General features: G+C 41.3%; 2 protein-coding genes and 1 non-coding gene across 5 annotated transcripts; 2 read left to right on the top strand and 1 right to left on the bottom strand.

The window, feature by feature from the left end:
• Positions 1–1,486: 1,486 nt before the first annotated feature.
• Positions 1,487–9,785, top strand: stk25b (serine/threonine kinase 25b). The gene is made up of 11 exons (XM_030073573.1): positions 1,487–1,921; positions 2,660–2,890; positions 3,064–3,120; positions 3,369–3,477; positions 4,673–4,830; positions 6,322–6,507; positions 6,928–7,073; positions 7,846–7,951; positions 8,050–8,121; positions 9,165–9,301; positions 9,467–9,785. Exons 1-11 carry the CDS (start codon positions 1,892–1,894, stop codon positions 9,504–9,506), a joined length of 1,272 nt encoding a protein of 423 aa, XP_029929433.1. The 5' UTR covers positions 1,487–1,891; the 3' UTR covers positions 9,507–9,785.
• Positions 9,786–10,716: 931 nt separating this feature from the next.
• On the bottom strand, positions 10,717–23,632 carry septin2 (septin 2). 3 transcript variants are annotated; one of them, XM_030073574.1, is made up of 13 exons: positions 23,481–23,632; positions 22,408–22,454; positions 21,259–21,370; positions 17,925–18,011; positions 17,571–17,694; positions 17,171–17,305; positions 16,878–16,995; positions 16,425–16,526; positions 16,118–16,263; positions 14,859–14,981; positions 13,581–13,641; positions 12,543–12,641; positions 10,717–12,245 (listed from the first exon to the last, which is right to left on the bottom strand). In XM_030073574.1, exons 2-12 carry the CDS (start codon positions 22,429–22,431, stop codon positions 12,555–12,557), a joined length of 1,119 nt encoding a protein of 372 aa, XP_029929434.1. In that variant the 5' UTR covers positions 22,432–22,454; positions 23,481–23,632; the 3' UTR covers positions 10,717–12,245; positions 12,543–12,554. The 3 variants fall into 3 exon arrangements, with proteins under 3 accessions (XP_029929434.1, XP_029929436.1, XP_029929435.1); XM_030073576.1 differs by having other exon boundaries at positions 14,898–14,981; positions 23,481–23,631; XM_030073575.1 differs by lacking the exon at positions 23,481–23,632 and adding an exon at positions 23,244–23,322.
• Positions 23,633–26,168: 2,536 nt separating this feature from the next.
• On the top strand, positions 26,169–26,240 carry trnap-ugg (transfer RNA proline (anticodon UGG)). The gene has a single exon. It is a non-coding gene; the product is annotated as a tRNA-Pro (tRNA).
• Positions 26,241–27,455: the final 1,215 nt, after the last annotated feature.

Raw genomic sequence — 27,455 nt, forward strand, 5'->3', positions numbered from 1 at the left:
ATTCTCTATTATCCATCATGAGATTAATCAATAACTATTAAAGCAAGATCACTGCACCTTTATTTAGCAGAGCAGGCATGTGCCAAAGACAAAAACAATGCCAACTCGACATATACTCCTACATGCAGATAATAAAGTGTACAATGACAGGGTTTCTCCTGCAGTGCAGACATGTTGCTCACTTTCCTCCTGTGTGATTCAGTCTTTGAGGGTCCATGTGAAGACACGGTCACTCTTGAGGTCTCCATTCAACTCCACATAGAGTACCATGCAAGGCCAGGCTGTGCTGTGAATGGTTCACTGCCAGAGTTGACACAGTTGATATGGATAAGTGCCACAGGCAGAGGACATCTGCAAGTGTGCTAAAGTTTGATCCTGTCTCAAATGGGAGAGTGTAATGTCTTTATGACATGCAGTGTCAAACATTTGGTTACTTACAGTGATATTATGTCCGCTTGAGTTTTAGAAATGCATTATGATAATAAACACAAAGTTTATTATTAAAGTTTAAAGTCCACTTGTTAATTTTCCTGGATGTGTCCACCTGACTACCAGTATCCACACTCCTGCTGCATATAATGTTTATTCTAATAAAAAAAAAAAAAAAACTTAATGCTTGATGACAGTCTGAAAAGGACCAAAGTAATAGTTCCTAATATATGTAGCTATGAAGACAACGTATTGGCCAGTGGTTCAAGCTTTTCTATTTTCTAGGCCTTTCTGTAAATTCCTTCCTATCTGTTAACACAGTATAATGCAACCCAGTGCTCATGTTTGAGGACTGTGCAATATGCCCACTTTTATCACCAAAGTATTTCAATAAAGAATGCAGCGAGACAGGGAATGTATTAGTCAAAGTGGAAAGAGTGATTGGACCACTAATATGTATGCCTGTTTCTGTATTTGGGCTGGAAATCTTGAACTGTCAGTCTGAGAGACTTTGGAGAGAGCACGTACACAAGTGAATACAATGGCTGCATCAAGACGGATGGCCTCACCAAAACAAGATGTTGTGAAATATAAATGTATGTCCATCTGTGGTCCAGTGTCTGTTGCAACAGTTGTTTCAGTCTTATTATTTTCACATGTGACAACGTGATTTATCTTTTTCCACTGCACTGGCTGGTCACAACATCTAAATGAGCTGAACAAAAGCAGAGGAGGGAGGAGGGGGAAAAAAAGTTTAACATCCACAATATAGGAGAAAATTATAGGATGCCTTCCAAAGCTATGTAATAAGTTAATTGGCTAATTAACACGGCAGTGAAGACTGAGATGTTTCAAGGTATGGCGATAAAGAGTATATAATTAGGTCTTATGATTTTGTGGTGAGGTAGCTAATACAAATATTGCTCCGTGATGATTGCTGAGAGAGACTAAAGTCAATGAGCTGTCAAAACAAGCTTTAAGAGGCACGTCTTAGCAACACAGGCCTTTGAAATACAATTCCCACAATTCCATTAACTGAAATACGCCAGCACGCATGCGCCGACTGCATGGGCCATTATTTGTCCTCCTCAAGCTTCAAATGAACAACGGACTGAGCCTTCCTTGAAATGAATTAAATATTAATATACGGAAGGGACATTTTTTCCTCCTGTGTTCTTTGCCGCTGATATACATGGAGTCAGAGGATATATAGCTCGTTTTGTCGCCGGGCTGCTGAGTCCTCCTTTGGACCTGGAGGCCGAAAACAGTGCGCGGAGTGACAGCCCTGTTAAAGCCAGCAGATTGGGTGTTTTATCTAGTTGGCTAGCTGGCTAGCCACCTAGCTTCCTAGACAGCTAGCTGAAGGAGTTGGAGGAGAGGGGAGGAAAAACGAGAGGAGAATTTGACAACTTGGGGGCAGAGTGATTGCGGCTGTCCCTCTCCTGTCAGACCTGCCGTGGGGATGGCACACCTTCGAGACATGCAGAACCAGGTACCAAAATCCCCGTTTCCGAAACTGTCACCTCCCTTCTTTTCCCAGACAAGGCGAACCCCATAACTGCTCGGCTTTCGATGAATAGGTGGGTGGGTGGGGGGCGTTATATAGAAGAAGCACTCAAATCGACAACGCAGCTGATAAAAATAAAATAAAAAAAAAAATAATAATAATAATAAAATGGTTTGCACGAATCTGTTTGGTTTCACCTCTCATCCACTGTCAACAACAGTGTGACCATCCTGACAAAGGAACCAGCAACCTAACAGATGAATGAAACTGAGAAACTGTTTATTTCATGATAGTATGCACTAATATTCTAAAAGTTTGCAGTATTGTAGAAATTGGAGCTGTCATATTGGGCATTTTAAAATTCCTTTTACTCATTCAGACCATTACTAGTTTCCCGAGGGTACACCGCTGAACTCACAAGTGTCCTGCCTGTTGAATTACATGTTTACACAAAGTGCAATCCAGGGTACAGCTAGATATAGGCTATGGGCTGTGATAAGATAAGAGAGGCTAGTCGCTCATTTTGTATATTTTGAGTGAAGAATGAGGTTATGAGAATGTAGGTCAGTAGGCAGACTGAACTCACAATATCAAATCTAAGTGAAGTGAAACCGTTTACTTTGTATGCTGTACTGATGCTCAGAATATAACACACACGCTCACACAACCCTTCATGCACAGTTGTCACAGCATCCTCTCACCCCGTTGTTTTCTTTGGCCCAGAATTCCCGGCTGGACCCAGAGGAGTATTTCACCAAGCAGGAGCGGATCGGGAAGGGTTCCTTTGGAGAGGTCTACAAGGGCATCAACAATCGCACCAAGGAGGTGGTGGCTATTAAAATCATAGACCTGGAGGAGGCAGAGGATGAGATCGAAGACATTCAACAGGAGATCACAGTGCTGAGCCAGTGTGACAGTCCCTTTGTCACAAAGTACTATGGATCATACCTGAAGGTGAGGACGCACACAAATACAATGGGCACACACGCATCAAAGAAATCAATTGTAATAGCAAAGATGCTTGCACGCACAAACACACACATCCTTACACAGTCAATGGCAAAGCAAAGAAGCTACAGTATATTATAAAACCTTGCTTCAAAGTTCACATTGCTTTTTTCCCTCAGGGGACCAAGCTGTGGATTATCATGGAGTATTTAGGTGGAGGGTCTGCTTTGGATCTGGTAAGAGGATAATTTCATGCAGCTTACTTTACAAAGCTCTTATTGACACTGTTTACTCTGATAAGCAATACCTGACTTTTTTGGCATAATTTTGTTCATTCATCTCTTTCTCTGTCTCTCTGTGTGTCTCTCTCTCTCTCTCTCTCTCTCTCTCACACACACACGCACACACACACACACACCTCTTTCTTTCTCCCCATTCCTACGTTATGCCAATTTATTTTCTGCACCTTCATTTCCTTCCCTAGCTCCGTCCAGGGCCTCTTGAAGAGACTTACATTGCCACCATATTGAGGGAAATACTCAAGGGACTGGAGTATCTGCACTCTGAAAGGAAGATCCACAGAGATATCAAAGGTAATAAGCAGCTACGACACACTTTGTTTGTGTAGATGCAAATAACCCACCCAGTTACATTCATGGTAAAACAAACAGGCTAGCATTGTCACCAGTCCCTCTTTATAACCCACCATCACGTCAGTTTGTGTTTCAGGAAATATATTAGACTGACCATAGGTAGCAGGCATCAGGATGGTGTCATGAGTTTGAAACAGTGTCACTGAAGCTGACCAAATGGTGAAGAAAATGGCCAAAAATTGGATAAAATGCAGTCCACACACTGAAAGATACATAAAAGGTGTGTAAATTCATTAACACCATCTGTGAGCTCAAAACATCACAGTGTAGGTGTAATAAATTCATACGCCTTGGGAGCATATTTTAAGTTCAAGATTAAGTTTATTTAGAGCCCAAAACCACAGTCTCAAAAGGCTTTACAGTCCCAGAAGTTTACAGAACCAAACAGGACGACGCCCCCTTACTTAAACCTCTTGGTGGACAAGAACAAACTCCCCCAAAAACCCAAAGATGGAACAGGGAAAATGGAGGAAGTCTTGAGAAGGACCATGAGACCCCTTCATGGCCAGGACTGTAAAGAGCGCCTTGTAAAGTTCAACAGGGAAGGGGTCAAGCAGGCGTATCAATGATTCCTTAGTGCTTTGTAACTGAGCTTGAACTCTTAGACCCCTGTGAAAAGAGAACTTCACCTTTGAGAATCATAAAAATGATGATGATGTGTAGCAAAAGCACAATTTAAATGAAACTGTATTCACTGCTCATTTGAAAATGCATGATTTGTGTGGGGATCAGCAAGTATACAACTACCTTGTACTGTGCTGATGCAGTTTTCTTAGCTCTGTCTATGCATAGGGGAAATTCCAGGAACTGTCAGTCGTGACTAACACATCCTTTTTCACAATGTATTGGATGTGCTGTATCTTTGCATGTATGTGCAGTGTATGTTTCTTATCCACATAGATTTTATCCACATAGATTTTATCCTAGCAATCAGTCGTCATTTCTGTTGAGAGCCATGTGACCCGTCTTCTAAAGCACAGGGCCTATTTTTAGGGAGGAAAGACTGATCTTAATCAGACTGTCTCCATTAAACACAAACCTGATATCAAACCTTAACTGACTACTCTTTATTGTGAATGCATGAATCCATATGTCTCTGTTTCTTTCTGACTGTGATCCTCTGTCATTCTCCCAGCGGCCAACGTGCTGCTGTCAGAGCAGGGTGACGTGAAGCTCGCAGACTTCGGGGTGGCCGGGCAGCTGACAGATACCCAGATAAAGAGGAACACATTTGTTGGCACGCCCTTCTGGATGGCCCCAGAGGTTATCAAACAGTCAGCCTACGACTTTAAGGTGAGCTCAAAGTCCATAGATGAGGTATGAGATTATGTATGTAATTGTTTTGAGTGGATGCTTTGCTGAGGTTTCTCTGCTTGTTTTCCTGCTCACTTTTGGGAGTTTTTGTGTTGAAAGATGTTGAAAATTTCCACAGGCTGACAATTTAGTTGTGACTAAATGGGGCTTATTTTCAGTATATTATGAATTAATTAATTATCTCCACCATGTTGCAGCCTGGGGGGGATCATGCATTTGGTTGTGTGCTGGCGTGTGTGTGTGTGTGTGTGTGTGTGTGTGTGTGTGTGTGTGTGTGTGTGTGTGTGTGTGTGTGTGTGTGTGTGTGTGTGTCCGCCCGCCCGCAGCTAAACTGCTGGGTCTGTCAGCCTGTCATGTTTTTGTGCACAGTTATGTCTGTGCCATGAAGACCCTCTCCCTTCATTCACTGTCTAGCTCACTTGACCACCGCTGCTCTCTCTCCCTGTTTCTCTTTGCATACTGCTGGGCCTTTCAGCCTAATATATGTTTCTTTGTCTTACTGTGGCTGTTTTTGCATCCATTGCATTTTATGGGCGAATTTATTAAACACACCACTGACAAAGAAAGTCAACAGAACACAGAGCAGATACACATAGGGACAGAGTCGGAGAGAGGAGGGGCAGGACAAGCCGGTGTGTGTGCAGTAATAGACCGAGCGGTGTGTGCCTGTGTGTGTGTGTGTGAGTGTGTGTGTGTGTGTGTGTGTGTGTGTTTGTGTGTGTGAGAGAGAGACAATAAAAGGGAGAGACTTTATTGAATTTGCTATTTTAATTTGTGCTGTTTTTGAAACACAGTTTCTGTGAAAGCCATATGACTTCTGGCAAAGAGCCAGAAGTGGCTCATGCACCATAGGTTCCCGTCCACTGGTATAATGTGTGTAATAAACTGAAAGACTGAAACAGCTAAACTCGAGAGGCATTGGGAGCTTTATGGTATAATTTATATACTGTACTGTATTATATTTGAGACATGCTGTAATTTGAAGAGTCTCCCCTGAGTTTCGCTCAGTACATGCTGTGGGGTTCCCTTAGTTTGGAAAAAGGGAGATTATGCGTGGCAGAGATCTGGACTCTACTTACTGACACAAGAAAATTTGGAGAAAATAGTTGAATCTTAAGTTTCACTTTCATTTCCTTTGCGGGGGCGGGTGCTAGTCTCCACTGGGACAGAAAACGTAATGTGATGTGCAGCTCACCAAGAGAGACTGATGAACATAAGTTCTTTGCACTGCTACAATAACCAACTTTTTAAAAATATTTGCAGTGATTATACCATTAAGGTGGCAGTGCACCACAGATGGGCCTACATATAGAAAACACTGCAAAATAGAGGCAACAATATTGTTGTTCACAAATAATAATTCTGTGGTAAAATTGAAAACCTACTAAATTAAATTACTTAACAATGTATATAGTGTCTATTCTTATTCTCTTCCTGTTTACTTTACACACTGTTTTCTCTCCCCCTCAGGCAGATATCTGGTCTCTGGGAATCACTGCCATCGAGCTGGCCAAAGGTGAACCTCCCAACTCAGACCTACACCCCATGAGGGTCCTCTTCCTCATCCCCAAAAACACTCCCCCCACTCTGGAGGGCCCCTACAGCAAGCCCTTCAAAGAGTTTGTGGAGGCCTGCCTCAACAAAGACCCCCGCTTTGTAAGTATAATCTTCTCATCACACATCTGCACCCATCTGGAAGCAGTGCAGACAAACTGAACTGCAATCAGAGAACCCGCGCTCCACACAAAGGCTTTACACAAAGTCAGACTCAGGCTACTTATCCAACCATTTTTCCTCTGTGATTGCATTTAGAATATCACCTCCTTACCTACAACTGTGATTTGATTTATATCGTTTGATATGTACACATTCCTGGTCAGAATAACCTCAGTAACTGTGAAGGACACACTGCTGCTTTCAGTGTTGGTATAACATGACAGCAGTACACTTGCTCTGATCACAGCTCTGTTTGTCCTCTTATAGCTCCAAGCGCTGTCAATTATAATATTAAAATGTTCCCACTGAATGCTGATCTTTGTGCCGGTTCTGCTCCTCTCCTCTCCTCTCGCTGCGCAGAGGCCAACGGCCAAGGAGCTCCTGAAGCACAAGTTCATCACGCGCTACACCAAGAAGACGCCCTACCTTACAGAGCTGATCGACCGCTACCGCCGCTGGAAGTCAGAGGGGCACGGGGAGGAGTCCAGCTCCGATGACTCAGATATGTGAGTCTCAAGTGCACATGTTCATACTCACATTTAAAGATACTATTGCTGCGGAGACCAAACACATTTGTGCTGGTTATTTTGCCTTTTCTTTGGTCTCTTGTGAAAATGTCCCAGCATGACGTATATCACAGCCATCAGCCAAAACTTTAAGTGCTCACGTCTACACAGGCACTACACACACACACACACACAAACACACACACACACAGACACTCGCTTGTTTGTCTGTTAAATCCAAACATATTTTTCTGCTCAATGCATTTTGCTGACAGTCTGTCACACACATAGACGCTCCGTGCAGAAGATGCTGCAACGAGGCAAACTCACAGATGTTTGTGCGTCTTTGCTAATGAAGCACACACACCCGCTGACAAACAGAGATGTCGCTTTATGTTACATGTCACTTCCCAACGGCATTATTCTCATTGAATCTGCAAGGATTCTGATTTACACTGTCTTTATGTTCTAGCTGCCATCCCAAATACCAGCTTTGCTTTTTTAATTTGACACAGTGAGGATTAGTAGCAAAAACAGTCATCAGCTGGTTCTCCCAAACACACACACACACACACACAGGCAGTTAACTGTCCTCAACTGTAACATCCTCTCTGAATCAACCACAGTTAGCTCCATTGATTTGTTAGTAGGTCAGATCATGTTGTTGATATTTTTATGTCTGTCTCTCTTCTGGCCCTTTTTTCACATTCCTCTCATCCTTCCTTCTCTCCTGGTTTCCTTCCTTTTCTCTTTCCATCCTTCCTTGCCTCAGGGATGCCGATGGTGATGTGGATCAGTGTCCCATGTGGACCTTCCCCACAGTCAGACCCAGCTCTATGAACAAGTTACAGAAGGGTTACACACACACAGATTCAGAGGTAAGATGCATGTGCGCACACACACACACACACACACACAGTCACATACACAGTGTTGTGCCTTTTATTTTCATCTAATGCCCTTTTCATTTTTCCAGTCAGCAGATTCAGTGAAAAGGCAACCCAAGTCACAGTGCCTGTCTGCCTTGGTAACCCCCATCTTCAGAGAGGTAGGACTTAACGTTGTAGATGGGGATTATATAATTTCGAATAATGCGTCTGTACTTGTGAACGTGTTAGTTGAAGGTCCAACACCAAACCACGACTCACAGCAGTCTGCTTTACTTTGTATCAGGGTCAAATACGGAAGAGCTTAATGTTATTTCTGTTCTCAAACCACTTTGTTGGCAGGACTACAAAACCTGCTGGGCAGTTTAGTGAGCAAAATAAATCCCGCTGTCCACCCAGACCAGAGGCATTACTCAACAGTTAATTTTAGTTCATTAAAACGGGCAAGGTGATCTCAGCTCTTTTGGGCAATTACACCAACTTCATGTGCAAATGACGGTCAACGTACTGCTGTCATACAATGAGAAGATTATTAGCATTCTTAACTTTATATTTATTTACTTTGCTGATGTTTAATAATGCACTGTATCTTGGCATCATCAAAAGCATTTCCATTACAGTTTACTCCATAATGCATACAGAAGTCACTCTGCCAACTCTTTAAGCACAATGGTCAATTAGTTAAAGTAGTTTATAATGGTAGTAGAACATGTAACATTAACAGACTCTACAGAGGCAAATTTTTTACTGAGAAGGATGAGAATCACTTTTTTTTTTAAATTTCTTGTTGTCGGCCATGTCAGCCACATCTTTTTTGTTGTATTTTTTTTTTTTTTCACCTTTTGCCAGCCCTTGCTCTTGCTGAAGACAACTTTGCCGTTCTGCAGTGCCACAAAATGTTGTCAGTTGTTTGGGATATCCCATTCACAGCTGCAGTACAATAAAGAAGTAATACTTGATTTGTATTATGCTTTATTATGAATATCAATTTCTGTTTACTCTCTGAAAACCTTTCTTCAAAATGGTTTAGAGTTTCAAAAAATTAAAGTTTCAAAACCGGAAGATCACTATGAAGTTGACCTGGATACAGTTGAAATGTGCTTTTTGACCAGTCATGTGGCTTGGTCTGAACTTTTTCCTTTTTCACAGTGTGCGCACATCGAATTTCTCTTGCACTGATTCCTTCGCCTTTTCTTTGCCCCAGTTGAAGGAGAAGCGGCGGGCGAGCGGCGGAGGTGTAGGAGCCATCGAGGAGCTGGAGAACGCCTTCAACCTTGCTGAGGAGTCCTGTCCCGGCATCTCTGACCGCCTTGTCACACACATGATGGAGAGAGTGTGCAGGTGAGAGATTGATCTTCTACACAGAGGCGAGATTGATCACAGCTGTTGATCCACAAGATGGTGATGATGATGCAGCAGGAACCCCACATTCATTTCCACAGATGAATGAATTCAATAGATTTGTATTCATCTCTCTTAACTCCCTGCTTCGTTCCTCTCTCCCAGGTTTTCTTTAAATGGTAACACCACCCCGTCTTCACGGTGAAACCCCAGCCGGTTGTAACTTCAACCTGCCCCTTTTCTGCCTCCCACACCCGCCCCATCGCCTCAAACAAGGACCACAGAAAAAACACCCTCTTTGATCCCTCAGTCCCGTGCCCTGTCCCCCGAGAGATCTTTTAATTAGTTATTATTAAATATTTTTACAGTTTTTCTTTAAAGAGCGGAGAGTATTTAAGACAAAAAAGCCATGACATTTAGAGCGTTGTGTATACCTGTTAGATTGAGTAAAAAAAAAATCCTATAATAAAGTCTATGGAAAATGTCCCATTTTCTTTCGCCAGTTTGTGTTTGTTTTTATTCCTGTGGTTGTAACGAAGCCTGAGTGGTTTATCAAGCAAGAATGCGGCGCAGGAATGCAGCATTTCTGACAGAAACATTTATTTGGGTAAAGATTATGCTTAGGAGAGAGGAAACTGAGTTGTCATCTGCAACCATAACACAACATAAAGGGAAAAGAGGCCTGCAGCAACATTTCCAAGCAGTGCCACAGTTGTACAGCAGGTTTATCACCACACTGAGAGTCTAGTTCCTCTTTTAATAATCTAATGCGTCCAGGATGCAGTTTATGTTAGTTAGATCATTGTTCATCTTCAGGTAAGTAAATTGTTCTGCAGTGCATGTGGGAGACAGTGGGCTTTTGTACTGTAATAGGCACTAATCAGTGGTAGGTTGTTTATGTATTTGTTATATTAATGTTATACATATTTTTAGGTTTAACATAGTTCACATACATAGTTAAGTCGCTCTTGTCCAATGGCTAATCATGTTTGCCTGTATAATTAATCATTTCTTCTATATCTGTCCTCATTTTGACTAGTAATGTTAGCATGTGGACATCCAACCAACTTTCTGTTTTCTGTAACAAGCTGCACTTTGTTACAGTCAAGGTGTGTTCAAGGTGTGTTTTTGAGTCAGTCTCAGTGATGATTCACATCCACACTTGCTTATCCTCTGCTTTTCTCTTGCTGGGAGTAAAGAGAGCAAAAAGAATCAGCTGACATGCAAATACCTAAGGACTCCTTTCTGCCAGACTGACATCTGTCTAATAAATGGCAGAGCATAACTAGAAGTGTCTGTGTATATGTTGGTGTTAAAGATGTCCATATTTGAGTGGATTAGTGGTAATGTTGAGGAAGATGATCTTTTAACCCCAAAAAACACTTGAGACATTAAAAAGGCACAGTCACACAAGATTGCAGGTTTCATACAAAATTTTATTACAAGATGCGCATCAAGAACTTTATATTGGTACTTTATTATTGGATAAAACCGCACAAAGTGGAATGTTAAGAACTCGGGTTTTGGCTGGTGAGGGAGATACAGGCTACATTGACCCCATTGGATCACCTTTGACCTCCTTTGTAGTCATGGCAACCACAAAGTATTCAGCAGTTGGGAGGCAAAAAAAAGTTTGTAATTGTCAAAATGTTTTGCACAGAGCCTTGCATGAGAGTTACGTCACTGAAACATGGAAGCAGGAGTCTGGGACAGAACGTCCAAGAGGAAAAAAAAAAAAAAAAAAAGCTGGTGTTGCCTGGCAACACCATCCTAGAACTAGGCTATGCTTCATGTGGCTTCACAAAACTGGGGAGGAATATGTCTGCTTGTCATATGTTTTATATTTATATAATCTATCACATTTGATTTCAACATACGTGTTAGGACGCTCACACAGCACTGATGCACTTGACAATGTAGGGGCGACGCGGGGAGCAGAAAAAGCCAAGCTGATTAAAAGCACCACAGAGGCACGTTACAGTCAAAAAACACCCCAGTTTGTCCTTCATTGTGTCGGGTCTACAGGAAGACTGTAGGAAGTCAAGGGTCACAGTGTATATTAGTCATGAAACTGAGGGGAGCCCAAAAGAAGTGGACTGATCTGGCAATTAGGAAAGGAAAAGGGAGAGCTGATCCCAAGACAGCACTTGAGAAAATTCACCTGGAATTTTGTTCTAACCACACATTACCCTTTCAGACACGGCCAGGAGCTGCATGCAGGTAACAGGAGTAACACTGAAGAGGACAGACCCTCATAAATGTTTTTTTTTTTTTAACCTCTTTCTAGAGGAGCTTAACTAAAAGAAATGTTACCTTTTGACAAAATAGAAGTTTCAAACATTGGCATAACTAATGATAAGGGTATTAACCATTTTTGCTCTTGAAAAAACAAGAGCTGCTAACTTTTCACAGTACAGTAGTTGTCTCCCATTTGAGCGCTCTCCCACAGTTCGCATATGACGTGAGTCGGGTTTTGGGACCAAAAGGAACCACCTTCAGCAACAGCACTGAGGAGCAGCAGCAAAACTTTGGCTTTCTCAATAGCAAAAAAGGAAGAAAAAAAAAACATAAGGAATAAAAACAACATCCCAGTGGCTATGTATTTAAGAAAATATGGCCCAATGTTTAAAGATGGGTCATGTTACTTCATTTGTGTAACTGGCAATAGTTCAACAAAATGAAACAAAACAGAAATAAAAAGGAATTTTATAAAGAGAACTGTGTGTAAATATATAAACATAACACTGTTTTGCATATATATATATATATATGTAAAAAAGAGCTCCAAATCCCATGTAGGACTGAAATAAAGTTAAACTAAGATAGTGGCAAGCAATATGAGTCAACGACCAGCATCTTTCTCTGACTTATACTTCTTTTCAGGCGTCATCCCTCACTCTCTCTCTCTCCTTCTCTGGTCCAACTCAAGCCGTGGCTCAAACAACTAGAACAACAGAGAGAATAAAAAAAAATACGACACATTACCATTCACATCTTAGGATTTTGGTCACACATGATCTTGGGGCTCAGAATTTCAGCCACACGAGTGTAAAAACGTTATTAAAAATCAAGTCAGACCTCAGAAAAGTCAGAAAAGGCCAGCGTTAAACATCTTGTGTGTACTGATGCAGCAAAAACAGGAAGTTAGTTATATTGTTGTTGAGGAGAAAATATAGTGTATTATTGCAGCGTGCTCTGTGTGTGAGTGGGGTGTGTGTGTGTGTGTGTAGGTCCTGCTCACATCATAGGGGTTTCACGCGTGTGGTCCGTCTCCCTCTCCATCGCCCTGCTTCTGCATCTGGGCCTGCATCTTGGCAATCATCTCCTGCATTCGTCTCAACTTTACGGAGGAGACAAGAGAAAAACAAGTTGAACAACCAACAAAAACAAAAACAAACAAATCAAAAACACTAATTTGAGCTATGACACAGCCAAGATTTTTCTGGCTAACAGCGCTATCATTATTAACGGTGTCCAACATACCAATCATCGACTAGAAGCCAACGTTGCCATTTTCATGGTTTGAATATAAACCAACTATGAAACTATGAGTTTTTTTTAACCAGTACAATATATACAACATGTACATATTAAAAAGGGAAAAGTGGAAAAATGCTTTTTAAATGTTTACATGTACATGATTTTGAAATTGTAACCAATAAGACAGTTTGTGTATAAGAGAGTTTTAAAATGCTGAACAGCACAAATGAAATAGGGATGCACGTTGCACTGGCACGTCATTGGTATCAGCCTGAAATGAGAATTTCTGCCAATAATGCCCATTTGTGAAATGGATGAAATTTGCCCTGGTTGTAGCGGCTGTCATTACTGTCTCAGAGAGAGCATCATCCAAGCTTTGTTAAGTAGGAGGAATCTTACCTTTTTAACATTTTCCAAAGAAAATGTTAGATAAGAACAAATATGGCATGTTGTTCATAACATAAGCTAAAGTAGTTTTCTTATTTTTCCCTTTGAATGTGTACATTTTGAAAAGCACTGTATTTTGTGTCTGCATCTGCCAGTGGGCCTTCACAATAAAAGTGGGCATAATGATATGTTAACTCCACGACAGGAGAGACTTGATGTTCTATGCGATTAAGTGGAAAAAAAACTATGCATATGCAGTATCGGCACTGACAATTGGTCAAGAGTTGGAAAGTATTAGCAAATTGCATCTGCAAAAAATCAAATATCATGTATCCCTAAAATGAAGAATATGTGCATCTAAGGGAAAGTAATTCCTCCTACAACAAAAAATAATGTCTGCCAAGTATCCCACCTCAGCCTCCTTCTCCTGCAAGATCATGTCCTTGTCCATTTCCTCCGGCTCTGGTCCCTTCCTGTAATAACGACACAGCTAAAGTTAATAATGACAAAAATAGCCTTATATGATCATATATTAATGATCATTAATCAGATATTATCAATCATAAATTTAAGGTGAAGTCAGGTTTCATACAGTGTAAAACAACATTGACTATGATTAATAAAGCAGTTTGATGGCAGAATCAGAGGAGGAGAGGGGCAGAGTGAGGACTCCACCATGCATACAGTGTGCATGTATGTGTGCATGTGGTGCCACTTCAATTAGGATCAAGCAGACAAAAGCAACATATGGGAAGTGAGAAGGGAGTCAGTGGGTTAGTGAAATTCTTCTTTGAAAGAAGATATGAACGTCATGGGAGAAAAGTGGGCCATCTACGACAAACAACTACAAAGAGGTGGAAAAGGCAAGCTAGAGAGGCAAGATTCAAAAGAGAAGCGGCAAGTGCAAGGGTCAGGGGAACAGTGGTACCTCCCCCAATAGAAATAACGGTACCTCCAACAGGCCACTCATGGGATTAGACAAATCAAGGCCAGACCGCCATCACTGGACAGATGGCGATGCAATGTGGAGACAGTGAAACCACTCCCTTATCCTGGGCTGGCTTTAGACGAAAAGTCTAAAAGAGTCTGTTTTGGTCTACATTGAAGGTTAAATGATGATACACCCACACTACTAGGTTAAATGACATACATGATAATCCCACTTACAGTATCTAAAGTTACTCAAACTACACATGCTGTCACCTACAGACTAACCATGCTAATCCACAACCCGCTACAGCCCACAGTATCACATTCAGTTCCAACTCACTACAGCTGTTGTATAGGAAACATGTAAACTGAGCAGTTTGAGCTATTGTGCAACTGTAACATTAGCTAGCTCAATAACATTATATGAATACAAAAAGAGTATACAAGTAATTTTCTGTTACATTTTCAGCATAGCTGGATTATTCCCCTTCATAAATGTAGTACAATATCGACAGTGGAATTATTTTATTTATTTATTTATGTATTTATTTTTAAACACTGGCGTCACTTGGCTTCTGCAAACACGCAGCTTGTGACTCTAGCTCGGTTACTCTACAACTGTGACTCTGTGTGTGTATGTGTGTATGGCTATAATGTTTTGGTGTACTTGTAAAACTACTGTACACGATGGCAGGTCATAACACTAAGCTGTTTGAGGTGGGGGAGGTGAAGAAGGGCAAGCTGACAGACAGGTACGTACGCAGGAGAGAGAGGCAGAACGTAACCATGGGAGGACAACCTGCCGCCCCGTTTGAGGCGCTCCGAGCGGAAGTTCTCGTAGTGCAGGTCCTGGGTCACTTCCTGCAGGTCCTGCATGTGGGTTCTGAGGGGTTGTGGAAAAGTCATCAATCAATCAATAATAATACTACAGAGTTTAAAGAAAGCAACAATCAATCAGTGCTTGACAGATGAACTGGCATCTGTAGGCGGTGGTGTCAATAAATCAATAGATGATAAAGTTGCTGTATAAAAAGTCACGCAAACAGAGGTATAAACATTAGGTATTGCTTTGAATTGCATAAACCATGCCATACATTAGTAAATGTGCGGCATGCCATTTATCAAGTGCTTCCTGCGGAGAAAATTACCTAAAACTGCCCTGAAGTGTAGCTAAATATTTAATCTCTCTCTCAAAAGAAAGGCGATACAGAGCAGCAACATCCATCTAATGCAGTTCCTTACACAAACGTAATCACTGCTTCAAACTGTAAGTGCCAACTGTGTTATGGTATTTTTATTTTCCTAGTCTTGTTTCAAATTATAAGTACTACAATTCCTACAACTGCTACAAGAAGGATCTCTGTTGACTTCATGCCCCCTCTCAGGACCAGACACAGCTCTGTTAGCACACAAAAACGTCACAAACAAGTTGTTGCTGAAGTCGAGCACATTAGCAAGCTAACAAGTGAATTCTGCTCATTTCCCAAAGCTGAGGTAATCGTGTCGACAGAGGCAAATAACACTTTTAAACTCATGATAGACGACAGCATTTTATCAGTCCGATACAGTGCTCAGGAGGTTTTGAAAAGGATGCAAAAATGAACTGTTGCAATGTAAAACTTTGCCACAAATGGGATCAATGTTTGCTTGTTTTTAAATATCCATAGCTGAAAGATCACAACAGCAATGCATGTATAGCTGCTTCTGAGGAACTGTCACCTCAGGGACTGGAGTCTAAATTGAGTGGGTAGTATTTCGCAAAAGAATGGGTAAAACAGACTGACTGGAATTCAAGGGCATATGACAAAAAGTTTTTAAACTGACCGTCACATAAATGTTGCAATGAAAAACAATTATGTATTATGTTACCAATGAGCTGTGAATGTCTGTGAAATACAAAATAGCTTTTATGTTGTAACTTGGATGAACTGTCCCTTTAGGTCTTATGTTTCCTTTACTCCTAACACTTGGCATGAATAAACACAGAGCCGAGTTTCTGTGCTCTGGATTACCACTCACATCAGCATGGTGCGCAGCTTCAGGAAGTCGTTGTGCTCCGGGTTTTCAACCTCCACCACTCCCCAGGGGTACAGGCGACCCCTCACCTTCTTCCCCTTTGCCTCAATCTGCTGGTTGGATCCTACCACTGCAAACGGGATGCTAGCCTGGAGGAGAGCAGGAGGGTACAAGGTGAGAGGACAAACCAAACTGACCTCTATTAACCCTGATGAAATTTCTGATTCCAGATGAAAACATCAGCATGTCTTAATTTATCCAGAGGGAACTGAGTGAGGGTGAAAAGCTTTTACAAGATGGCGGTGTTTACCTTTAGGATCCTGGTCTGCTCTTTGAAGTCTTCATCTTCATCTGATTCAGCATCAGGAAGGTGGTAGATCTTGATACCATGTTCATCAATCTCATCCAGAATCTTCCCAATAAGAAAATAACACATAGATGAATTACAACCACTTCTGTGTGGTTTACTGATTTGCTTGGCGAGAGAAAAGCTCTTTGGTTTAATGACCTCTACTGACACAACACTTCTGTTAATGAACACATTTTTTTCTCATAAGCTCCCTTGCCACTATGTCTCATTAAGGTTCATATGTCTTGGTCTCTCACTTTCAATACAACACTTTGACACGGCCCGGTATTTAAAATACATATTGTGATGCACTGAACAGCTACAGCAGTGATGAATCAACACATTAACAGCCACTGTTTATTGTGGTAATTGGAAAAGATGATGAGTAATGGTCTGCCCTGTTGTCCTGCTCACCCTGCGCTTGAGCCTCTCCCTCTCCCTGAGGGTGAGTGTGTCAGCCTTGGCGATGACAGGGACCACGTTGACCTTATTGTGGATGGCCTTCATGAACTGGACGTCCAGGGGCTTCAGGCTGCAGGGGACAGGAAACAAACAGGCAGATGGGCAGTGAAAAGAGACAAAGGGCAAAAGGGAGAATTTGTGAGTAGCTGAGTGTCAAACTGCATTTAATGATAAACACAAGGGAATGTGACTGCAATGTTTATTGACTGAAATGTATGTGTGCAAGTATCTGTCTCAGGACTCACCCATGACCCAGCGGGGAAATAAAATAGAAGCAGCAGTGAACTCTGTTGTCGACGATGTGTCTACGATTTAGACCACTCTCATCATGGAGGTAGCGCTCAAACTGATCGTCGATGTAGCTGATAATGGTGCTGAAACTGGAGGACAGAGCAGACAAATCAAGTAAATTATTACCAGAACTAATAAAGGAAAACTAGTCCTTAAATTTCACTTACATTTCAACCAAAATTTGTGAACGTGACCATGAGTTTTGGGACAGACTTGTTCATGTTCTTCTTGACAAATAAAAACTAAACTGTTCAAGATTAGTGGGCTATTACTCCATAGTGACAGGATAACATTATGTAAATTCTGTTCTGGTTAAAGTATCTCATCACCAAATTCCCTAAAAGGATTTCATACCAGTCCTGGCTGTTGATGGCGTCTCCATATCCTGGTGTGTCAACCACAGTAAGGCGGAGCTTCACTCCCCGCTCCTCAATTTCCACCGTAGATGCCTCAATCTGAACAGTCCGCTCTATCTTCTCTGTTAGGAGAAGAGGAAAAGAGCAAATAAAAATCAACAAGGAAGAAAAGTTAGTGAAAAATGTTGTTGACTGATTAGGTCAGTGGTTCTTAAGGACAAGAACACACAGATAAGTGTGTAAAAATGCTTTACACAAAGGATTAATACATTACAAACTCCAGGAAACAGGGCCAGGGTTTGAACAAGTCTGCGTGTGTGTGTGTGTGTGTGTGTGTGTGTCGTAGTTTTACCTGCAGCTCCAGGGATGACTCTCTCAGGGTAGAGGTCAGTGAGGAAGAGGCTGTTGATCAGAGTGGATTTTCCAAGTCCAGACTCACCTATTGACAACAGAGACAATAAAATTAACATCATGCAACCAACATCAGCAGTATAAAAAAAAAAAAAAAAGACCGAAACAAGCTTTGACTTCTAAAATACTCAAGTACAAGCCAAAGTGAGAAAATGAGTAAACATTACAGTCACTAAGTATTTCTGTAACAGACTGATGTTTTTTCTAAACCTAAAACAAAAAAAACAGAAACACAAAGAGATAATTCACTGTAGAGTTTTATCTTTGTCTCTAAAAAGGACAGTCTCTGATTTAGGCCACAGACAGGACAGTATATCAGCAGCGTCCAGCAGGAAACATAATTAGGCCTCACGCAACATGGAAAAATGCATCAGCATGACTCTAAATCTGGTTTGTGCATTAGTGTTTCCCAAAGCTATCTGAGGTAGTTAAATAGGTAAACCGGGCATCTGAGGAGTAAGTGCTGGTGAGTGTTAATGATCAGCTAACAGCACTAAGGTCCTAAAAGTTAAGAGAAAGACTTCTGGCGTATTTAATTAATTTAATTAACCAGCAGGGATTAACACCAGGAACCAAGATGCTGAATATGCTCTGCTAGTTTGACTTCATCTTTGCATAGGAATCTCAAAATTATACAGTGGAAATTATACACTGCATAAATCTATTTGACTTCAAGGCTAAATTACTGTCACTGTTAAACTGCTTGTTTAGGTGTCAGGGTAGGCTAGTACTTAGAGACGCCGTGCCTCAACAAGAACAGCCGGGTTGCAGCACCATGTTGGCTACCATCTGCTCAAATGTCCTTGAGCGAGGCACTGAACCTCCACCAGCTCCAGGAGGGCTCTTCTGTAGCTGATCCTGACCTCTGACCTCTGAGATGGAGGCAAGCAAAATCAGTTTCCCTAACAGTATTAAGAAATTCTCACACTACAAACACTGGAGCTACAATAAATTATTGGAGAACTGTGGCTATTTTGTTACATTGCCTACATTGCAGCTGCATTTCTATTTGAACAATTTATAGTACAAAAGCTTACCCTAAAGAGTAACTAAACCCCAAACCCAAATGTATGTGATGCCTGACCACTTGGGCTGGGTAATCTATTGATATTATAATTGATATTGTGATATGAGATTAGATATCATTTGGGATTTGGTTATTGTAATATCGTGGTAGGGTATAAATGTTGTCTTTTTTGCGTTACAGTAAGGTGATGTAATTTTCTGAACTTGCCCAACTGTTCCAGCTGTTCTTATATTTAAATTTACCCACTTATTATATAAGGTATTACTGATGATTATTTATTAAAAATCGTATTGAGTAAATATTTTGTGAAAACACCAATAGTCATCCCCACAGAATCATCACAATATGGATATCCAGGTATTTGATCAAAATATCGTGATATCTAAATAAAGTAGGGTGCCTATTTATCGGTGGGAGGTGACATCACTGTGGGTCGTGCTCGATGGGTGGTGACATCAAAGACCAGACAGTCTACTTTTCACCATCAGAGGTCAGGCTTCACACAGATTTGGAGTTGGGGTCTAGTTTCTTTTTTACCACTGGCACCATTTCACCTCCTCAGTGGATTCAAGCACCACCTTGTCACACAATCACTGGAAGAACCCTGATTGGTCAACGTTCAGGGTCTAAAATCAACACCTGCTGGCTGCTGACAGGCTGCCTGTTACTCTGCAAAACAATGTAACCGTATACAAACTTTCCTAGCCTGATGAAAACGTTACTCCTATGTCACAACATATGGCAGATACGAACCTACTTGCTACACATGAAAAGATGATTAGGACAAAAAATATCCATTGTATGAGTGACTGAACAGTTCTAAATTACAACTTCACATCTAGTCACAGTAGCTATTTCAAAATGGGTATGAGGACATATTTCTATGAAAAAATGAACATTAATTTGCAAGTGAAGGTTATTTTTGATAGATATAATTTTCCAGTTCCCCAGCCTTGGACATGTGAGCCAAAATGTTAATTTCAGACACTGCCTTGGGACCCAAAGGACTTGTGTATATAGGTGTTTCCTGCAGATGTTTTATGTTTTTTGTCTATGTTGGTGGTGATGATAATTTTACAGACACTAAGGTTTCCTTGTGGGCCCATCCCAGGTTCAGTTTGATAAGGTGTTGCAGTAAGGCTGTTGAGACCTTTAAAATCAGTCTCAATTCAATATTCATTTCATGTTACATGAACAATTATGCAGTACTTGCAATGAGTAGTTTTTTGCTGGGCTGAGCAAGGCTAGATGATGAGTCTTAGCTGACTGCAGGGGCAACCAAAGCTAAATAAATGTAAAGAAAACACTCATCTAAGAACTTTGGTCACTTTGGTTAAACAAACACTCCTTAAGTATTGCTACAGCAGTGGGAGAGGCAAGCTATGTCCACTGTGAATCAATCCCCCGAGGCCCACAGGCTACATTCCTCTCTGGTTTATTTTAAAGCAAAGGGATGAGCAGTGTACAGGGCTTGGGCCCTCCCCCCATAAAGGGAGGCAGGAGTGGTATGTGTGTGAGAGAGAGGATAGAGAGAGGGGCGCTTTCACACAATCAGAAAACTCACATCCACACTTTACTGCCGATGCCTCTAGCTGAACAAGTAAACTAAATGTGATGTGGTATCCTACTGATCAAAAAGCCTTCATGCACACTAAGACAGACTTATACACTGATGCACATAAGCCTAAAGAAAACAACTTTCTTACTGACTTTCTTCAGCATATGAACAAATGAAGTTACAGTAGTTTTGTACAGAGGACAATGTATTGCACAAATATTATGGGCAAGTCATCAGGGCAATTAGGAAGCAAATGATCACTGTATAGGAAGATAGCCAAAACACAACCATGAATCTATTGCAAGGATTATGACAAATAAGCTATTTATAAACCTGAAAACATCTAACAAGCTAGTCATGGACCTCAAAGAGTCTTAATACTCATGTCTTCACACATCTAGGACAGCATACACAGAGAAAAAGCTGTCATTTCCTCTTCAACACTCAAATAAGTTACTCTCTTTGCACTCAAAGCCAAGAAACAAAAAAGCAAAATGCATTCCTCTCATGTTCCTGTTTATTCTAGCTGTCACATTCCTAAAGCGTTTACAGTCTAAGAGGGTGCCTGAACCGTGTTATCATTGAGAATTATGCTCATTTCAAGTTCAGCATAATCAAAACCCCATAATGATGAAGAGAGAAGGGATGAAGTATGAGGAAATGTCTGGAAAACAGCGACAACACACTCACCAACAACCATGAGGGTGAACTCAAAACCCTTCTTCACTGACTTGCGATGAACCTGATTGGGCAGGTTGGCAAATCCAACATAGCCTGGGGTCTCAGGGTTGTTGAACTGACCCTGGAAAAAAAAAAAAAAAAAGGACAGTCAAAGAGGACAGTGGAAAACCAAATTAGAAAAAGCTTCTTAGCATATTAAAAAAAAAACACTGAAACTTCTTCTTTTCACATGGTAAAGCTAACTTCAGCCATGCTTTGAGTGGAAAAATGTTTTGGTTACTTAACTTTCCATAACTGCAGAAACATGACAACCAGCTATTACTGCTGGGGCAGAAACCTCTGAGGCGACATCTGTTCACTAACAGCTCATATGTTTAGCAGGGGCAACAATGACTTAATCTAATGTCTATTTGCAAAGACCCTTCCAGCCCTCATTCCAGTGTTTATGACCCTTTACCACACATATGGAGAACAGTGTTCAGATTGGGCTACTGGCATGCAGATAGGATATTGTTTAATAGTGCATGTGACACACACAAAGCACGGCGATGCCTAATTCAAATCAAAAGTATATTTTGCCGATTAGTTAGTTAGTACTTGATCATGGTGTTTTGTAAGATGTAGAAGTGCCTCCCTCTGCTCTACGTTCAGCAGAGGAGCATGACTGATAAGCCTGAGAAAGCAGTAGCCTGAAAAAGCAGTGTGTATTCTAATTTCGCCTTCAGGCCTTTCAACTCGGGCCGAGACACAACATGAATCATGAGGATGACGATCAGCACCAAGCATCTGCCTGAATGGCTCAGCATTCACTGAGTCGTATTTCTGTGCAGCACTGATTAGCGCATGCAGGAAATACTGGGAGGAATGCAGGAAAGGAAAAAAAATATATCATATGGAAATGAATCCTCCTCCCAAACAGGACCACATGCTTGACAAGAACAAGAAAAGATCTACGCGATTGCATTTAGAACAAAGGCCATTTAATTCCTGAAACAAAGCCTAACTCCAAGACAGAGAACTGATTACCCAGACAAAGCCTTGCTTTTTCCTCATCATGCTGCACCATTGCAGAAGAAAAAAACATCACAGAAACAGAAAAAGGAACATGACATTACTATTTTGCATCAGTTCAGACACCAGCTAGTCTCTGCTACTCACCTTCATTTTGTCTGCCTGAGACATCCTTTCTGCTCTGTAGTCTAAACCTGAAAAGGAAACACTTTCATTACATACTGATTCAAGAAAATGCTACTGATAGTTTTCTTTGGCCACAATGCACTAGGTTTAGAGAGCTTTTATAAAATGGAGGTATGCAGTAGTCGGAGCAGAAGGCTTTCTGTGTGTGAGAGACAGGAAGTCTGGGCTGTGCTCAAAATGGTTTGTGAGAGAGCTGTCTCTCACCACAGAAAAAAATGACATTCTTCTTTTCCTGTGAGCTGCACGGCCTGATTACAACTACAGACAACTGCATAATTTAAGAGATAAGAGATGGCTTATGTTACTCATCGCACTGCGTCTCCACTGTGTGAGTTTGCAGGCTTGCAGTGGCAGCTGTTTCCCTCTGTTCAGTGTGATTTCTGTGCTGAACTGAAATAAACTGCCTGACCCAGTGATACCACACACAGGGCCACACCATTCAGACTGTGATACGGAAGGATTTTCACGTCTAGTCATGATTTAATCCTCTGGGATAAAAACAACTGGCCTGTGCTGACTGTACCGAGTAAGAAGTTGTTACCCATCAAGGTGGCCAGATCATGTTAATGTTAGGCGCTTTACTTTGTTAGCTGGTTGGAAAACTGGCGCAAAGTCAAGTTTCTGACTCGGAAAGTTATTCCAGCTAAGTGGGTTATCGCAGCAATGTGAATGAGACTGGAGCGGGGAGGAAAACTGCAGATAACGCCTCTCACGGTCGACGAGTGATGGAAGTTTAAAATTTACTAACGGCTAACTGGCCAATGTAACGCAAATAATCACAAACACACGGATCTTACTTTTCACACTGAGCTGCTGCTACGAAAACTAGACCTTTTTTTAAAAAACGTGCTTGGCTAGTTTTACAAAAGCGATACACATATCAATGAAGCTAGCTAAAATCAAAGCGCCTCGGCCACGGTCGCTAAAGCTGACGCTAGCTCGGCAGCCGCTCCCACAGGATGTTAATGTCGGAGAAAAAAAACACGACTGCGACGCCGGAACGAGCGATGAATTATTGAAATATGTCGTGTTACCTTACAGGGGGGCCGCGGTGGGTGTGCAGAGGGGTGCAGAGGAGCGGACCGGGGGTGAGACGTGTGTACTTGTGGCGGACACCTCAAATTCTTCAGATTCCGGTGCAGCTTCCTTAGCACGGACCACAATGCACTGGGCGCGAGCAGGCAGCGCGAGTTCTTTGAATGGCCTGGCCTGGCAGCAGCCTAATGGGACAGGGGTTAGGATTTAACCCCCTCATGTGTCTTTGGACTCTACATACATGATTAACATGGTTTTTGAGTCATATTTTTTTCTCCAATTTACTGGGTCCAACTTGCAAACATAAAATTAACATGAGGATGTGTTTCCAATGCCCTGGGCACAATTTGTTACTCCAGGCTGTTCTAGCTGTATAAAACATGTCAGAAATATCAACATCTTACACATGTTTGTTGTGGATGACACTGAGGGAGAACTGGTCCAGTTCATCCAACATTTGGGAGGAAAACACACGAGTCCCACAAGAACTGTGATGCATGTTTTATTTAAAGGGTAATCAACAAGAAACATAAAGTACCTGACACATGACCTGGAGAAACAAATTTTATTATAATCATTTTCTGGAGGTTTAAATTACTGACCATAGCATTTGAAGAAAAGGCATATGAGTGTGTGAAGAACAAAAGAAAAAGTTATTATGATAATACTACAAGGACTTACGCTGTGTCTGTGGTTGTGGTTTTTGACTGTAATAGCCTAAATAAATCAGAATTACAATCACAATTACTTTATTGATCTCCAAGGGGAACTGAGTCACTTGTAGTTGCTCCAGTTCTCAAGAGAAGAGAAGAATATGTTACAATCATGAGTGAAATTATAAGAAATAGAAAAAAGAAATCAAATATATATATATATATATATATATATATATATATATAAAAAATATGGGGCAGGGGTGGATTATGTATAAATATGTGCATTAATCCTACAAAAATATCACAACAATAAATACAGAAATAGTCCACAATGATTTTATGCCACTCACTCACAGGTATGAACTTCATCAGAACAGGCAGACTGACTGGCCTGGCTCTGGAATAGAAAAATAACCTTCAGAGCTAAGAGAGGACAAATATATCTGCACTTTGAGAGGCCATGTATTAAAGCCTATCAAAGTTCAAACAAATGAAACACTCAAATGGATGGAGAGAGAGTACACGTGTTGTGTGTTGCTGTTGTAGTCTGACTTAAAGTGAAACACAACTGAATTTAACAGTTCATGCTATTGTCATTACTGCTGCCAGTAAATGTGTGAAAACCAATACGTCTCTCCCACAGCCAGAAATCAGACAAACCATGTGCGTCTTGATGCTCCGATGTTTATTGACAAATAAAATCTGAGGCTGCTCTACAGACGGTTATTTGTGTATTGATTTTATCTACCCACAGAATGCTTGCATTGTTAGTATTCAAACAATACTTGTTGTAAAGCAGACTTGTGTTATCAGCTCTGAGGAAGAGGATGGGGCCTTCAGCACCTTCTCCTTCAGCACAGCACCTGTAATACTGGGAGTCGACCGACAGAGGGCGTCAGGGGGCCTACACCAGCATTACTTCCTACGGATGTGTACGTCTGTATTAATATTTTCTGACAACAACAACATCAACAATAATAATGCAAATAATAATAATAAACAACGATAAAACAATAAAATAATAAATATTAAAAGAGTGTGATTTAAAAATAACAAATAATAATCTATTAAAATAATAATACAAACCTTTATTTTCTATTTTATCTACACTGGAAACCAGGGAGGCAAAGGTTTATTTGTATATGAGCTGTAATTTGACCGTGTCTTTTAAAGTTTTACGGGCTGGGCAACTCGGTGCAGGACAGCTCGTCCCTTCACTTGTCCTCTTAAAAAAGTGTTAGCTTTTGTTCAGCTCATGGTCCATTTGAGAGTCGATCGACCAAAGGAAACTTGGACAAATAGGAATATTTCCGCCTCCCACTGTGCACTGCTGTTTGAGAGAAATATCTTGCATTATTGAACCTTGCGTCTGTGTGTGTGTGTGTGTGTGTGTGTGTGTGTGTGTGTGTGTGTGTGTGTGTGTGTGTGTGTGTGTGTGTGTGTGTGTGTGTGTGTGTGTGTGTGTGTGTGTGTGTGTGTGTGTGTGTGTGTGTGCGCGTGCGTTAATTTACTCTCGTTTTCAGGTGCACCGTACACCCTCTTGTGTCTCTGTGATCACTCTGTGATCACTCTCCTTTTACTCCTGGCTAGATAGATATTTTAGATATTTTTTATAATATCAGGTGTCCTTTCTTTCAAACATCTCATTGTGAAACGAGACTTCTCGCTTTGTGCGTTTTATTTTTACAACCACAGATTACGGTCTCGTCTAAATGATCTCGTCTGTTCACTCACCACTCGCTGACAAAACAAATTAGACGAGATGGCCTTGCTCATCCAGCTGAACTAATGTTCATAGCTGGCCATAAGAGCCGAGTTCAGCGCGTAGGTGCTGTGAGCAATGTGTTTCTCCTGTGAATGAAAATGAATAATTCAACAACAAAAAATCTTCTTCTGGCTTATAACCTTAGGTCAAGAATTACTCGTGGCAGCAACAATTTGACAAGTATAACGATCATAATTACGATTAAATATTAGATATTTTCGTAGTACATACTTCTTATTCCTATTTTTTCCCTGTTTCACAGCAGCGGCTCGTTGGTCTAGGGGTATGATTCTCGCTTTGGGTGCGAGAGGTCCCGGGTTCAAATCCCGGACGAGCCCACCTTTTTTTAGATAAGTAACCTGTGTTTTAATCAAATCACGTACTTCGTCCTGTCTGCATGTATCGTTCATATTGTGTGCAGTTTACCTCAATAATACGCATTTTCTCTGTCAGTTTGGCGTTTATAATCTGCGCAGTTACACTGATCTCTTGTGGTCTTCCTCAGTACTGCTACGTATTTCTTCAAGTTGAAATCTGGACTCTGGAGTCTGTAAGTTATGTCTTTCCAACTGCACTGATGTCAGCATTTAGCCTTGTACATTTTAAATTGCATCCTCTCTTGCAGCAGGGATAGTGCCATGTCGGTCACAGTTTACAACAATATGGAACAGATTTGGACAGAGGATTAATTCATTATAAGTGTTGCAGGGGTCTTTGCATAAGTCCTCCTTTAGGTGTCTGAAGAGTGTGCACTTGGGTCACCTGCATAAGGAGGAACTCTGTCTGATTCCCTAGCACTTAAAAAATGTGCTTATAAATGAACATAATCATCACTTCTGGGTCCAAATCCACCTGCCTACGTTCTTATTCTAGACATAATCTCACTCCAGTGGCACAGGAGGAGCATCTGGGAGGCTAAAATATATGCACACATTTCATGCTTGTCTGTTCTTTACCCATTAGTGGCTGTATATCTAAGCTTGCTGTTGTGACAGTGTCTCTGGTCCCCTTCGCTGCTGTCTGGCTCAGGACAGCCACTGGTCTACTTAACGTGAGTCCAGGCAATATCTCAGCAAATACCAGCCTCTCCTCCTTTTTCCGTGGCAGCCAGCATATCATCACTGCAGGAGGAACACTGTTTTCATTATACCATAAGCCTCTTAGTGGCACCATGCTCTGTCATTTGTAGAGGGGCCTCATATTATGAAGCGTATGAGGATCTTTTTTTTTTTTTTTTAAGTGCCTCTCCCTCACACCCGCCCTCTTAACGTGGCAAGAGGAGGATTCCTGTTCTGCTATGAATAAGAATGGAAGTTGCTGATAATTCCCAGGTTTCTAAATGGACACTGGAATGTAATCCCACACCTCAGAGAGAGAGAGAGAGAGGAGGGAGGAAAGAGGAGATAGAGAATGGTGGACGAGAGAGCAAGAAAGGCCCAGACAACAGCAGGTCTCATGCAGTGGTGCTGGCATCCTGCTGGACAGATAATTGTTTTATTTTTTTAGCGAACTTTTTTCACAACACAACACATTCTATAAACTAAAAAAAAAAA

This window comes from Myripristis murdjan, chromosome 17 (genome assembly GCF_902150065.1).
Source record: "Myripristis murdjan chromosome 17, fMyrMur1.1, whole genome shotgun sequence".
NCBI lineage: Eukaryota > Metazoa > Chordata > Actinopteri > Holocentriformes > Holocentridae > Myripristis > Myripristis murdjan.

What these genes read in the sequence shown, in the direction of transcription:
- stk25b (XM_030073573.1), top strand. Translation starts at nt 1,892, where the DNA reads ATGGCACACCTTCGAGACATGCAGAACCAG. An exon ending in GATCCACAGAGATATCAAAG is followed by an intron (nt 3,478 to 4,672) that starts GTAATAAGCAGC and finishes TCATTCTCCCAG; the next exon opens with CGGCCAACGTGCTGCTGTCA. An exon ending in TAACCCCCATCTTCAGAGAG is followed by an intron (nt 8,122 to 9,164) that starts GTAGGACTTAAC and finishes TCTTTGCCCCAG; the next exon opens with TTGAAGGAGAAGCGGCGGGC.
- septin2 (XM_030073574.1), bottom strand. Translation starts at nt 22,431, where the DNA reads ATGTCTCAGGCAGACAAAATGAAG. An exon ending in CTCAGGCAGACAAAATGAAG is followed by an intron (nt 21,371 to 22,407) that starts GTGAGTAGCAGA and finishes TTTTTTTTCCAG; the next exon opens with GGTCAGTTCAACAACCCTGA. An exon ending in GCCATCAACAGCCAGGACTG is followed by an intron (nt 17,306 to 17,570) that starts GTATGAAATCCT and finishes TCTGTCCTCCAG; the next exon opens with TTTCAGCACCATTATCAGCT.